Source organism: Parasteatoda tepidariorum, chromosome 11, assembly GCF_982258835.1.
Source record: "Parasteatoda tepidariorum strain Cologne lab strain chromosome 11, Ptep-v5.0, whole genome shotgun sequence".
Classification (NCBI taxonomy): domain Eukaryota; kingdom Metazoa; phylum Arthropoda; class Arachnida; order Araneae; family Theridiidae; genus Parasteatoda; species Parasteatoda tepidariorum.
The window spans coordinates 76,306,847-76,321,380 of record NC_141765.1 but is presented as its reverse complement, the minus strand read 5'-3'; the positions used below and the strand labels follow the sequence as shown (position 1 = coordinate 76,321,380).

Below are 14,534 nucleotides of genomic sequence, written 5' to 3'. Positions count from 1 at the left end.
TGGTACCCTCAGGGGAACAGTTAACGAGGGTTCTTTTGCGAAATATCTTGCAACAAACGAAAATTACAAAACAGTTTGTTTATGCTGCTTAATTGAAACAATATATAGTGCAAAAGTTAATATCAAAATAGGTAAATATCATTTATAACATATTTTCTTTAAATTCGGAAATATGTCAGTTTTTCCCAAAGTGTGGTACCCTCAGGGGAACAGTTAACGAGGGTTCTTATGCGAAATATCTTGCAACAAACGAAAATTACAAAACAGTTTGTTTATGCTGCTTAATTGAAACTATATAGTGCAAAAGTTAATATCAAAATAGGTAAATATCATTTATAACATATTTTCCTTAAATTCGGAAATATGTCAGTTTTTCCCAAAGTGTGGTACCCTTAGGGGAACAGTTAACGAGGGTTCTTATGCGAAATATCTTGCAACAAACGAAAATTACAAAACAGTTTGTTTATGCTGCTTAATTGAAACTATATAGTGCAAAAGTTAATATCAAAATAGGTAAATATCATTTATAACATCTTTTCCTTAAATTCGGAAATATGTCAGTTTTTCCCAAAGTGTGGTACCCTCAGGGGAACAGTTAACGAGGGTTCTTTTGCGAAATATCTTGCAACAAACGAAAATTATTCAAAAACAAAGCTAGCCATGAAAATTTACGTTTTTTTCTTTTGGCTGTTTTTTTGCAGAGTTAACAGTTCGTAACTAGTTGTGTCAACAGCCAATTGAGATTTTTAACTTTTGTGCAATTTTTTTATAGTAAAAAATACATTTATTTTTTTATTAGTGGTACACAGCGTTACGAAAAATTTAGAAAGGGTGCACAAAAGTCATAAGTTTGGGAAACACTGAAGTATGAAAAAGTAAAGAAAAAAGTTACAAATTTCTACAGAAGTATGCAACTGTTCAGAAGATATATCACAAAGGTCCAATAAATAAAAAACTTATTTCACTCTATCTCCCCTTATTTATATATAAACAACAATAATGACAGTTTTTGACATTTTTTAAAAATTTCTCAAGAAATACTTTGAGTAATTTTGGAGGTTTTTATTTCAAGCGATTTTTCATACCTAGCAATGAGAGCTTTCGAAGTTCTGAGGGACCGATAAATAAAGAAAACAAGTATTTTTGAACACCCTATGCTAGAAAATCTAACAATAAACTTCTATGGATTAGTGTTATTTTCCATAACTGCATAAAATTTCATAGCTTAAATTTTTATGGAGATATAGGCATTTATATGTATATACTATATAAAAAAATAATAAAAAATTGTCTTACGTTTTTTTGTTATAACATTAAAAATATGCAATAAATTTTAACAATATTTTGGGAGCAATTTAATATTATTTATAAAATTATTGTTTTAAAATTTGAAGAAAAAAAAAATCATTAAATCTGCGCAAGATATGAGCATTTAAAGTTGCTCTTTTATACTGCGCATGCGCGAAAAAAATGTAAAATTTTTTTCATAATTTTTTAATCAATCGTATTTGGCAACCAATAGAAAAAGTCTGATTTGAATAACTTTCAAATTTAAAAAGCTTCAAGTAAATTTTCTAAGTTGTTTTTGTATTTTAAAATAAAGCTAGAAACAATAAGTTTTTTTTCACAAACTATATTTGCAAGATTGATTAAAAATAACTCTGGCATTTGGGGGGATCTTTTCGCATTATTATTTGTTATTATCTTTAGTTTTATGATATAAAATAAAATTTGCGGAAAACCCCTTATTAGTTAGATCTTTATTTTAAACAGTACGAAAACTGCTGGGTGAAACTTTTTAAATTTTTTAGATATTCAAATAAAACTTTCTTCATTAGTTGCCAAATACGATTCACTACAAAATTAAGAAAAAGAAAGTTTTAAATTTTTTTTACGCATGTGCTGTATAAAAGAAATATATAGTTTTATCTTGCACAGTTCTCAGCGATTTTTTTAAAAATTTTAAATAAATAATTTTGTAATTAATTTTAAATAGCTCCAAAAATATTGTTTGATTCCATGTTATATTTATAAAAAAATAACAAAAAAATGTAAGACGAAAAAAGCATTTTTTTTATGAAAATGTCCATATGTCCTTAGGTTTACGAAATTTTATGCAGTTATTGAAAATAACGACCAAAGTAATCGATACAAGTTACAAGCTTATTGTTTAATTTTTTGGCAAAAGGTGTTCAAAAATACTTGTTTTATTTCATAATTAATTGTCGGTCCCTGAAAACCTTTGAATGCTTTAAACTTTATTGCTAGGTATAAAAAATCGCTTGAACTAAACATTCCTAAAAAAAATATCTTTTAAGTATATTATGAAAAGTTTAAGAAAATGCCATAAACTGAGTGTTTTTTCCAATTATTGTTAATAAATAAAGATTAATGAAAAGAGAAAAATTATTAAAACAAAATATTTCGCATTTTGCAAATAATTCGAATCCCAGCGGTGGCTGGTTGATATGAATTCCGCACCCGGTTCAGATTGACCACAGAGCTGACGTAAAAATATCCTCAGTGGTAGACGGATCGTGGGTTAGAGTCTTCTTGATGTTAGTCTAGCCGTGGGAGGTTTACGTGATTTTCCTCTCTATGTAACGTAAATGTTGATTAGTTCCATTGAAAAGTTCTCCACGAAGGCAAATTTCTCCCAATACTTGATCCAGGAGTTCCCTTGTCTTCTGAATTTGATTCAAAATTACAAGTCTGTGGGGTAGTAGTCCTAAACACAAAACATTGGGTTGACTCAGGGCTAAAGAGAATAGAAGGGCTAGTTCACTCCGCTCTTAGAGCTGAAGCTACGATTTCCCTCCTTATGACGTCACTGTATCCACAGATCTCGGAAGATCGCATGCAAAGATATTATGATAACTTTGCATCTTTCTCTTTGTAAAAATAAGTTAGACTTTTTCTGGTTATAAGCTTTCAAACTTTTCGTAATTAACACATTATTTCCATTCATAAACATAGTTTAAAAAAACTTTCTTGGCCGTTATATTAAAAAAATACCAATTTAAACTTATAAAAATATTTTACTAGTTGGCGAAAATGACACTATAAATACTTTATTTTAAAAAGTTCAGTTTTAACTTTAATTATTAAGAAAAATGAAAGCATATATCGACACTTTTTTATCTTCATATTCTTTTATAACAATAAGTTGAGTTAAATTTAGAATCCCCGATTTTAAAATATGCCGTTAATAGAAATTTGTTCTTACTTAATCATTAGGAAACATCAACCTTAAACTCTAATTATTGAAACAAAATAATAATTTAGGTTCATAATGACATTAGAAATTTTTCAATTGTTTATAGATATTTAAATTTAACATGATATAATTTATAGATATTTAAATTCAAGAGAATATAATTTTTAAACGAATCATAAATATTTAGAATAACTACATTAAAAAAATAAGTTATGAAATTAAGAGAATTTCAACTGTACACTATATATTTTATTTATACTTTTTACTTACCTTTTAATTTTCTTTGACTTTATCCATTTTTTAATTTTTTTCACAAGCCTTTCTTTTTGAAGTAACGAGGCGGTTTCTATTCCGAATTTTTATAAAAGTTCTTAACGATTGAAAAAATGTATTGTTGTTTGATATTAACTGTGTCATTTCGGAATCCATTCTTTACATAGTTGTTCATTTACTTTAGGGAACACGCAGAAAATTATATTTTTTCCTTTTGTTTTCTATCAGAATTTTTGCAAGTTGCAATCGCGCAAACTGGCATTTTGTTAATAGTTTTAAAATTTTGTAAATTCACGGCAAAAACTGAGGAAAGTCATTATAGAAAATAACAAATGTCTTAGAATATGTCACAAAGAGAAATGCTCGAATATTAGTTAGAGCTAGTAAGGCCGAACGCTCTGTTCTTGAAGTAAAAGTGCGAGCTTTGCGCCCAAGTGACGTCACTAGAAAAAATCGGAGGATTGGCGCGGCGAGAGTTTCTTCAAAGGAGTGAACCAGCCCTTCTATTCTCTTTAGCCCTGGGGTTGACTGTTCAACGATAGTATATATAATGCAAGTTATCGTTTAATGATTGATTATAAAATGAAATAAAATTGTATTAACATAAAATTAACATGAAATTAAAATACTTCAGAAAATTAAAAGTGCAATCACAAAGGCACCGAACAATATTTCCGTAATAGGAAAGAGCCCCTAGCAGCGTAAGATAATATTTCCGGTCATGTTTTCCAGGTAATAATTTTTCCAGGTGTGTGTGTGCGTGTGCGTTCTGTGTAATATAAAAAGCTTCAACTAATCTCTTGATGTTATTCTTTTTTTGTAAATCTTTTTCTTAATTTATTAATCAAAACAAATCGCTCTTTTTCACTCTTTAACAGTCACATTCTATCTTTTAATCTATTTTTGACTTCAAGTTATACATTAGTTAACATTTTATAGTTTTCCTTCTAGCTAACCGTGAGAAAGATAATTTTTCCTTAACCTATTCAATAGACCAATTATAATTATTAAGATTTCCCTTATCCCCTACAAGTTTAACTACAAACAAAACATTTCACGGATTCAACTTTTATTGAGAAGTACTTTGATTTTGTGTCACTTAGATGATTGTTCTCTCTTTAATAATTATTAAATAAATATTTTGCCTTTTCCTCTTGACAACGACATTAGAAGTCGTTAGGATAAAACAGTAGGGAAGATAAACAACTGAAAATGCATCCGATCAACGTATTCATCAAACTAAAATATTCACTTGTTGTCTGAAAATATTTTAATGTAAAAAGATTGGAATACTGATAGGTTTACAATTAAAGTGAAGCTTTTTATTCTAAATGTTTCTCAGGAGTCATGATATTGTTATTAAATTGGATTTATTACTTTTAAATCTTTGTAAACAATTTTTACCAGAGTTTATCTAAAACATAATACTGATTTTTTTAATGGAATTTATATTGATGATTAATGATTTTGTTTATCTTTTGTTCGAATAATAATTTCGAAATATTTTACAATGATAAAAGTAATTATGGCGTGACAGAAATTATAAATAAAATATTCAAGTACCAGAGAATTTTAAAACTAATACAAATAACTTGGAAAATGAATAAAATACTTCAAAATTTGAATTGAAATCAAGATAAACAATCAGACATTAGTTCACAGCCTGGTTAAGACATTTCCATAAACAAACCAAGTAGCTGAGAATCAATTCTAGTATTAGGATACGACACAAGTATCAGGATACACTTAAAATAGAAATATTAGAATTGACTAATACAAAATTGTGACTAATAAAACTACATGTATCGTATAGATTTAAAGTGTAGATTATAGTATAGATTTAAAGAAATTAACTATGATATGTGGAATTGCTTTAGATTAGTAGAAACTTTTGTTAAATTTCGATGTCTTTTAAATATTAATTTTGATCATGCAAAATTGTTCAAACACTTTTTATTGATTTATACAGATATAGTGATTGTGTTCAATTTTAATAAAATTTAACTTTTTCATAGGACACCAGAACACATGTTGTGACTGAAATTTTTGAGACTGAAAAATCTTATGTGGAGTCTTTACATGTTCTAGTTAATGTGAGTATATGATTGTGAAACTCATTTCATTTCAAAAATGAATGTTTATTAAGACATACATTATTAAAAACATCAAGAATGAACTCTCTTGATAAAATATCAGGGGAAACAGTAACTAATAAATTTTATACAAAATAAACTACACAGTTTAAATATACTATGATAGATAAAAGAAAAAAGAAGGGGATATTTACCATTTCTTTAAATAGTAAAACTTTTCAAACATAACACAGCTTCTCTAGCGTTTTCAAGATCTTTCATCATATCCAATTTTTTTAGATGCTTTTAATAATCCATCCTCCTAAAAAGTTTAAAACCAGTTATCTTTGGTTAAGAGTTAGGACAGTATCAAAGGTTAAAACGATTAAACAAATCCTAAGTACTTTTCGTGTTTGATTTTGTAACTTAAAATATTATCTGCACCAATTAATTGGAATATTTGACCTCTTTGAACTATTAACATGGAGCGTTTGTAAAAAGTGCTTAAAGGTGCTTATTTTCGTTTTTTAAAAGGCCTTAAAGGTGCTTTTTTAGTAGGATGTTTTTAAAAAGTGCTTTTCGAAAATGAGATTTTTTTTTTTCTTTACCAGGTCGATTTTCGCTGCATATTACGCAAAAGCTTCACATTGTTCTATTCAACGTTTTCACAATTCATTCAACCATTATCCATTTCAGTGTATCGTCGGTCCGTCAATCATGTTACATATTTGATGAAATACTTGGGAGTCTACTGAGCTGGATTTGGTGAGATTCACTTTCATGTGCAACTCCGTTGCATTTTGCTCTCAATTTCGGACTTCATTTTCCACCCTTTGAAATCGAACCGAAAAATCTCTCGATCTATTGTGGTTAATATAATCACGAAAAGAGTTCTTTGTCAGACCCAGTAATTTTATCATGATCGTATAAAATCTTTGAAAATTATTTTGCAGTTTGTTAATGTATATTGTGCTTAAAAGTATTTTTTAGTGTTTAAAAAGTACTTTAAAGGTGCTTATTTTTTGTTGAGAGCTATGCACGCTGATTAAGATTGAGTCCTAGAACTTGAAGATCCGATTATTAGATCAAAAATTATTCAGAATAGTCGGTTTCTCTCTCTCTCTGTCTCTCGTTTTTTTTTTTTTTTTTTTTTTGCATTAGCTTTTATTGAAAACTTTTTCTTGGAAGCTTAAGTTTAAAAATGTGCACAAATAAATTGCCAACAAATTGTTTAATTAAGAAACTATGAAACATTTTTTGCATTCCGGGGGTATTTCTAAGTGCCACAATAGCTCTCTGAATTTCACACATAAGAAAAAAAAAGTATGCCTTCTAAATATTTGCAAAAAGATGGATTTTGTTTACTCTAATGAATTTAAATCGATTCATAAAAGTTTTCTTTATTTATCTGAGGAGGCTTGTAGAGACTTTTTGAGGGAGACAACCCCTCCAACGCTTCCCATTGCTTATATTTTTAAGAAATGTATGAATTTAAAAGCAAAAAGTCATTAATTATTATAATTTAGAGAGCTTTTATGGGAGATTGCTATAACGCGGAAGAAATTCTCCTCAATAAATAATTTAAAGTATAAAACAAGTGAGTTCAGGAAGACCTAGAGTAAAACATGGAGTTTCAAAACGCAAGCAAATTAATGGAAGAGAACTTCCGTAATCCTTCTGTAGTTTGTTTTTATTTTGAAAATTTCGTTTCATAATTTGAAACTTCATAACTTAATCTAGGTTTGCCTCACTTTCTCTATATTTTAAATTACTAATTGAAGTGAAAAGGCGATGAAACAACTCTCTCTCCTAACTAAGTGGTATGATATCGATACTACATATTTTAAATTAACTACGAAGAAAATAGATAACCTTCAATCTGTGAAAGGGTTCCAACTGAGATTTAACGAACCAACATCACAAAACGAGGTGAGCAATATAAAATGCCAAAATTCATGACTTATTCCCTTAATCATAAATACTCGTCATTTTTGAAGATGGTACAATTTAGGAGGATGCCATGCAGAGGAAGAAAAGTTTCATCGAAAATTCTCCATCATTACTAATTTAAAATTTAAAAGAAAGAAAACAAAAGTTCCGGCAAACCTAGAGTAAGTTATGAAGTTTCAATTGCTGAAAAAAATACTTCGAAATATTAAAATACAAACCAATTATTAGAAGTTCTCCGTTGCATAATACTAAGCTGTCATCTCATAATGTATTTAAAATTTTCTTTTCAGTATTTGAAACTTGACGGCTTACTCTAGGTTTGTCTGAACTCACTTTTTTTTATGATACACATTTTAAATTAGTTATGAAAGAGAATTCGTGAGAAAATTCGAGGCTCTTCACGGCAGACGGAACAGTTTTCTTTGGAACAACATTCGCTCGAATGTTAAAATAAATCTACACGAGAGTAGAATTGCACTTGTAATCTACACCTTCACGAGGGTAGAATTGCATTTGATTTAGCTCCACAAATTCGGTGAGTATCCCCTTCGCGGGGATTTAAAAGAGTCCACAAATTTTGTGCATATCTCCTACTTGGGATTTCGAAGTTCAAAAAATATAACTCGGTATTTTCACATCACGGTCGCGAGCCCCCATTATCTGTAGGAGTTTGTGGAGCAAGGGAGGAAAAAAAGACAATAATGAAACTTAACATTTAATGTAATAAAAAAAGGAAATAAGTTTAACAGCGATATCATGACCGGGTACCTGCCTACACGCAGGTTGCCGGATCAAGAATGAAAGCTAAATCAGATTGTTCTATGGAAAAGAGTAAGAGTTATTAATTTATTCGGGACTTTTTCTGCCTGGGCTCTATATGGCACCGTGGATAACGGGACTTTCCTTTCTAATCTGGCTTTCGCCTTTCCTTTAAGAATTATTTGTAAACAACGATAAATATCGTAAACACAATATTTTTCACAATATTCCTCTGCATTCTTCTACTTTCCACGTGAGAGCCGTTCATGAACTTTTTAAACGGATGAAGTTGTTGTTTACTTTGGCCTACGCAAATGCAAATAGACGTTAGATTGGAATGGCAAAAAGCGGTATGTATTGCTGAAAAGTTTGTAAGGTATAAATTATTTAGATTTTATCTTAGACATATCTATATTTATATCGAATCTTAGTTTTAAGTCTATCTCAGATAAAGTTTTATCCGAGTTATCATCTACCAGTTAACATCTCGTCCGTAGAACGTCACCCAAACCCGAGAGGGTTTGGTTGGTAGGACGTTGGGCTCGTTTTCTTGAGTTCGAATCCCGCCGGTTGAAGAAACACCCGTGTATTAAATGATGACTGGTACACGTTAAAACTGTTGGGGTCACTAAGTCCTCCAAGTTCCCATAGCAAATCTATACCTCTGTGGTACTGAATTGAAGATTAATTAATCTCTAATTCAGGTCAGAATTACGATCTGTGGATGAATAAATGAAGTACCAATGGGTCCTCCTTGTAAAACGGGCTGTGACGCGTGGTTGAATTCGTATTCTTGGTTATAAATGGGCAACAGAAAAATAAGGCACGCACCCTCTGCCTTAAAAATTCGCTTTGTTTCAAGCAGGCTTGCTGATAATGTCTTGTGGCATATGTAACAACAACAACAAACATGAGAAAAATGCAGCACAGTAAATAAAGGGGAAATAATTTAATATTCCTAGAGAGACCCCTGGGGACCACTTTTGTAGGTCATTACATACATGTATGTAAAACCATGTTTGGTTAGATATGATGATGTAATACCAGTATTTATCTGTAATAATCTAGATCCCAGCGATGGCTGGTTGATACGAATTCCTCACCCGGGTTGCACAGACCACAGTGCAGACATAAAAATATCCTCATTGGTAGACGGATCATGGGTTAGAGCTCTCTTGCCGTCAGGCTAACCATGGGAGGTTTTCAAGGTTTTTCTCTCCATATAGCGCAAATATGGGTTAGTTCAATCAAAAAGTCCTCCACGAAACAAATTTTTCCCAATGCTTGATCCAGGAGTTATCTGGATTGGGTTCAAAATTACAAGGCTACGGAGTTGAACATTGGTAGTCGTAAACCCGAAATTGGATCGGCAGTTCAGGGACAGTTATGAAATAAAGTAATCTAGACTAGTGGTTCCTAAACAGTGTTCCGCGAATCCCTAGGGTTCTACGGTAAAATTTAGAAGTTCTAAGTGTTCGGACTTTTTTTAACAGTTTTTTTTTTCTTCTAGCATTTTTGAAACCTGATATTGTATTTAGATCTGATCAATAATCATTATTTACTTATATTTCCGTTGCCTTTACAACATTATTAAAGTAAAATACTAATAAAAGAGAAAGGGCAAGAAATATAACTTTTTTAATTACAGTTTCTTTTTCAATGGCGCACCAGCCCAGGTTGAGCCATAGTCTTCCTCAGGCCTTCTTCTTGGATTGTCTCTTCCAGTTTATAACTTTTTCAAGCCAGTCTCCTCACCAGATCCTTTTTTCGGGCTCCAGATGGTTTTGCGTCAATCAATTCTGAGTATAAATAGGTGAACTGCTTCGAAACTGTAGTCACCTATTTTTAGATCATTAAAACTGTTTTGTATTTGGCTGATTGAAACTTTCTTTGCCTCTTTTTCCAAGGAAAGAAAGGACTGTTTGAGAGGCAATATCATCAGCAAATGCAAAAATTTACTGAGTATTGTGGAAAATTGTTCCTCTGGTGTAAATTGCATAATCTTTAACTATCTTTTGGAGGTTAAAGAGTTCTCTCTGTTTGAGGCCGTTTGAAAAATCGACCGGTTCTGACAGGTTGTTCTGTACCTTGACTCAATATTTAGTTTTATTTTAAGTGATTGTGACCAGAGCTTCTCAGGTTTGTACAATACTCATTGCCTGTATGAGTAACTTTCTATTTACTGAGTCATAAATTGCAAAGTCATATAGTGCAAATTATGCTCTTTCCAGTCTTCTATACGAAATCAAAATAGTGCTGGATTTCTTTAGCATTTCTAAATTCAGCAGGAGATTCTTCCATTAAGAAGGATGACTGCAGAACAATCGTTATTATTAGGGTTAATGTCTCACCCTGTTTATTCATTCCGTCATTTAAAATAAATCTTGTCTCTGGACTCTTTCACGAAAGAAACCTCGCAAATGGTCTGCCGTGGTCTCTTTTCAGCCCTTTTCTCTATAATCATCAACTGATTTTATTGAATGCCTCCGTTTTGCCTTCCATTTCAAAAAGGTTTGATGATTCATCTTTAATTTCTAAGAAATGATCGGAGTCGATTCGATGGATCTTGTGAATTCATTCAAATTAAGTACTGAATGCCATTCTCAGTGACCGTTATCATTAGTTCTCTTGTGTAATTGTTGGCCTATTTTAGCCACAATGATCTTGAGCAGCAGTTTCTGCATAGTGTTCCCCATATAATAAGCATTAATGATATAGTTGAAAGATCTTCCTTGCACAGTTCAGAAAGTCAAGAGGAAATATATCTTGTTTTTCCTCTCATTCCATCCTGTCAAATTCCTCCATTAAGAAATATTAGTTCTTGGCGCAGAACATTCCATGTACCGCAGGCAGCCGGGTATTTCATAGGAAGAGATTTTTACTGGACAAGTTGTTTGTGTTCGTTTTCCGGTTTGGGTGGCCCTAACCTGCTCGCGACAAAACACAAGATGAGAACACATCGTTGTGGATTAATTACAGTTTATTGGATAAATTATGAAAAGTTGCAATAGAATATCGCGCTTTTTAAATCAATAACTAAATTTGCTGCAGAAATATGGTTTCCTAAAAACCATTTCCAACGTTTATTGCAGCTGTTTTTCAGCTTATTTTATTTCAGCATAATTATGTTATTTATAAAAAATAAATTCATGATTAAAGTTTCAGGACTATGAATTCAACTGTCCGACTTTAAAACAAATTTAAGATTTTTAATGATAAAACGATGAGAAAACAGCCGACCAAATTTTCAGTTTACGAGTACCGATGCTCAATATCGTATCCTTGTAATTTTGAACCCAATCCAGAAAACAAGGGAATTCCTGGATCAAGTATTGGGAGAAATTTGTCTTTGTGGAGGACTTCTTGATTTTGACCCACATTTGCGTTACATGGAGAGGAACCACAGAAATCTCCCAAGGTTAGCCTGATGGCAAGGGGACTCTAACCCATTATCCTCTTACCACTGAGAATATTTTACGTCCGCAGTGTGGTCGGTGCGAGTAGAGTGCGGAATTCGAATCAACCTGCCATTGCCGGGATTCGAACCCGGTTCCCGTCATTGAGAGACGAGCCCTCTATCCCCTGAGTCACCACGGCTCGTATATACATATATATTCACAATTGTCTTTATTTTGTATATTAAGTCGAAGTTTATTTTGTTTATTCTGCCGAAAGGTGGTAATTCATTTAAGGTTCATTAACCGTAAGAAATCTGACACCGCATAATTGATTAAAAAAAAAAATAAATAAAATAAAATAATAATGATAAATATTTCTAAGCTGAAAAATGCAATAATTTTGAACAAAAAATTTAAATGACTATCTTTTACATACGTTATAGAAAGATCATTTTTACGATTAAAAATATATAAATTTCCAAACTGTGAAAAAAAGAATAAAAAAGTGGAAAGTTAGGTTAATCAAATTGAAGCAATCTTATGTGAAATGTGTTTTTCAACTTGTTCTGGTTAATTTATCTGGTTTTAAATCGAAATGGCCATGTAAAATAACGAAAATTAAAGTTATTTAATTGATAAACAGAAATGTTCATTTCAATGAATATTTTTAACATTGGTTGCAGTAAAGATCATCTTCACTATTAAAAAAATATAAATCTCAAAACTGAAAAAAAAGTGAAAAGTTATAATAATATTTCAATATAATAATAAAAGCTATATTAATATAAAATTAAAGTGGAAAGTTAAATAAAATTAAAGCAATTAAATAAAATTAAACTGCAATATTTGAAGTGTGTTTCTCATCCTGTTCAAGTTTAATTTATTACCATGTAAAAATGGAAAACAAAGTTATTTAATTGATAAACAGAAATGTACACATTTGGAAGAAATGATAATTTATAATTCTGATGATCGGATAAATTCTTTTCCTTCATCAAATGCCTTAAACTCAGAAAAATAATACATAAGAAGAGTTCTCAAAAAGTTAATTAGCACAAATAATCACTTTGATTATCCCATATGATTTTGATTAAAAAAAACTAAATAAATTGCATTCGTCACTACCTCTCTCTCCAAATGTTTCAGAAACAAATTGTCCCATTCTGGAAAATATGTTGTTGTTTTTCTTAATTAAATCAGCTTTTATTACTGATAATAATAAAATTTTACGGAATTTTTTGATGAAACTTTTGTATTAAAAATATTTTTTCGTTATTTTAATTATTTAAAGTATAAGTTGAAGTTAATTTTTTGTATTGTAATAAAAATTACCTTTGTTTATATAAATTATTGTTGGTTTATAAATGATATTTTATATAGTTTAGTTCAAATAAACAAGAATAAATGTGATTCAGTGTTTCAGCTCTACTCTACCGTTATCCTATAAGATAAGAATAAAATAGTAAATTTAAAAGAAGATTAATTACCCAATCTTGTCATTTCCCTGTTTTTTGAAGTAGCAGTTTTTTTTCCATCAGTATATAAAACTGTTCCATTTTTTTGTCAATGAAAGCAAAGGGTTTGAAATTAGTTTAATTTCACTAAAATAATGCTGACCTTAAAAAATCGATATAAGATAGTCTCTCTTAAAAGTAGGAAGAATTATTGAAACAACGAAATAAAATATTTTTTCGAATAACTTTGTTTTTTATTGACTGAAAAACAGTGACTCTTGTTTAAACTAAAATACTTTAAATGATGACATCTTTTCAATTATTCACAACGAAACATAGCTTTTTTATTAAATTAAATGCGTTTTTTTATAGAATTAAATTTCCTTTTTTTTTATAAAATTAAAGATAGCATTTCATTTTTGAATGAAAACAAAGTTGTTAAAAAGACTAAAAATTCCAATTTTAAAAATTCAAAGGTCTTAATAATTTAAAAAATATAAAACAAGAACAAAATCCATGCACACAAATAAACAGTAAAATCATGATCTAAAATACTATATAAATGCAGTTCGATTTAGGAATATAAAAAAGCAATTTATATGTAACCATTCATATAAACAATTCTAACAGTACATTAATACGCAATTTTGTATGTATTAAATAATTTAATGTAAACATTTGCTTACCTCCTGAGAAATCAATTTCCTTTTCATTTTCTTGCAATTTAAAATAATGACATTTATGTTTAAAAAGAAAGTTTCTTTTGCAAATAATTTTAATTAGTCTCAATTAAAGTTAAGTTTTAATTTGAAAGATTGAACAAAATAAAAGTTAACAAAAATTTATATTTGAAATAAAAATAGTTTATTTAAATTACGCAATTAAATGAGCTAAAGAATGAAGTTTAACAGAGAGTGATTAGAACGTTTGTTTCAGAAAAAGTCTCTTGACAAAATGACCAAAGTAAATGTCAACAAGTCATCCCCTTAGATCTCTTATTAAAAGCTTACATCTGTTTTCCGAGAACATCTAGATAATTGCTTGTTCAAGACAACTGTGGCAACTTATATATGGTTCTGTAAATATATGACATTTTATAAAAGGACAAAAGATCCCAGGGTCATAAAAATGATAAAGGCAATTTAAAGAAGCAAAAGGACATTTTCCTATGGTGTAAAGTGAAAGGAGATCGCTATTTTTGAGGAGTCAGATAACTGTGAGTAAACTTGGTTGGTGGTCTGAAAGTGTTGAGAATCAAGGAATGCTTTAATTAAAATATATCTATTAGGCAGTGTAGGATGCATTTATTACTTTTTCCAGGGTAGGGTGAAAGAGTGACAATTAGTTTAGTTTTCTTTTTTAGCACTAGTTTTATTTTGTTATGCAGTGCTCTTCTTCTCTTTTCGTATTT

At 30.1% G+C, this 14,534-nt stretch overlaps 1 protein-coding gene and 1 long non-coding RNA gene across 7 annotated transcripts in view; one reads left to right on the top strand and one right to left on the bottom strand.

The window, feature by feature from the left end:
* LOC107452153 (rho guanine nucleotide exchange factor 17) overlaps positions 1-14,534 on the top strand; it is a 314,558-nt gene that overhangs the window by 84,006 nt on the left and 216,018 nt on the right. For all 6 annotated transcript variants that reach the window (XR_015430560.1, XM_087155432.1, XM_087155433.1 and 3 more), the window contains one exon: positions 5,506-5,583. Coding sequence is in view for 5 of the 6 variants with exons in the window: in XM_087155432.1 (XP_087011558.1) it covers positions 5,506-5,583 (78 nt within the window). In the remaining variant the exon portion in view is untranslated. The remainder of the gene's footprint in view (positions 1-5,505; positions 5,584-14,534) is intronic.
* LOC139427044 (uncharacterized) lies at positions 606-14,102 on the bottom strand. Its single transcript, XR_011638195.2, has 3 exons — positions 13,810-14,102; positions 5,778-5,884; positions 606-2,728 (listed from the first exon to the last, which is right to left on the bottom strand). It is a non-coding gene; the product is annotated as an uncharacterized LOC139427044 (long non-coding RNA).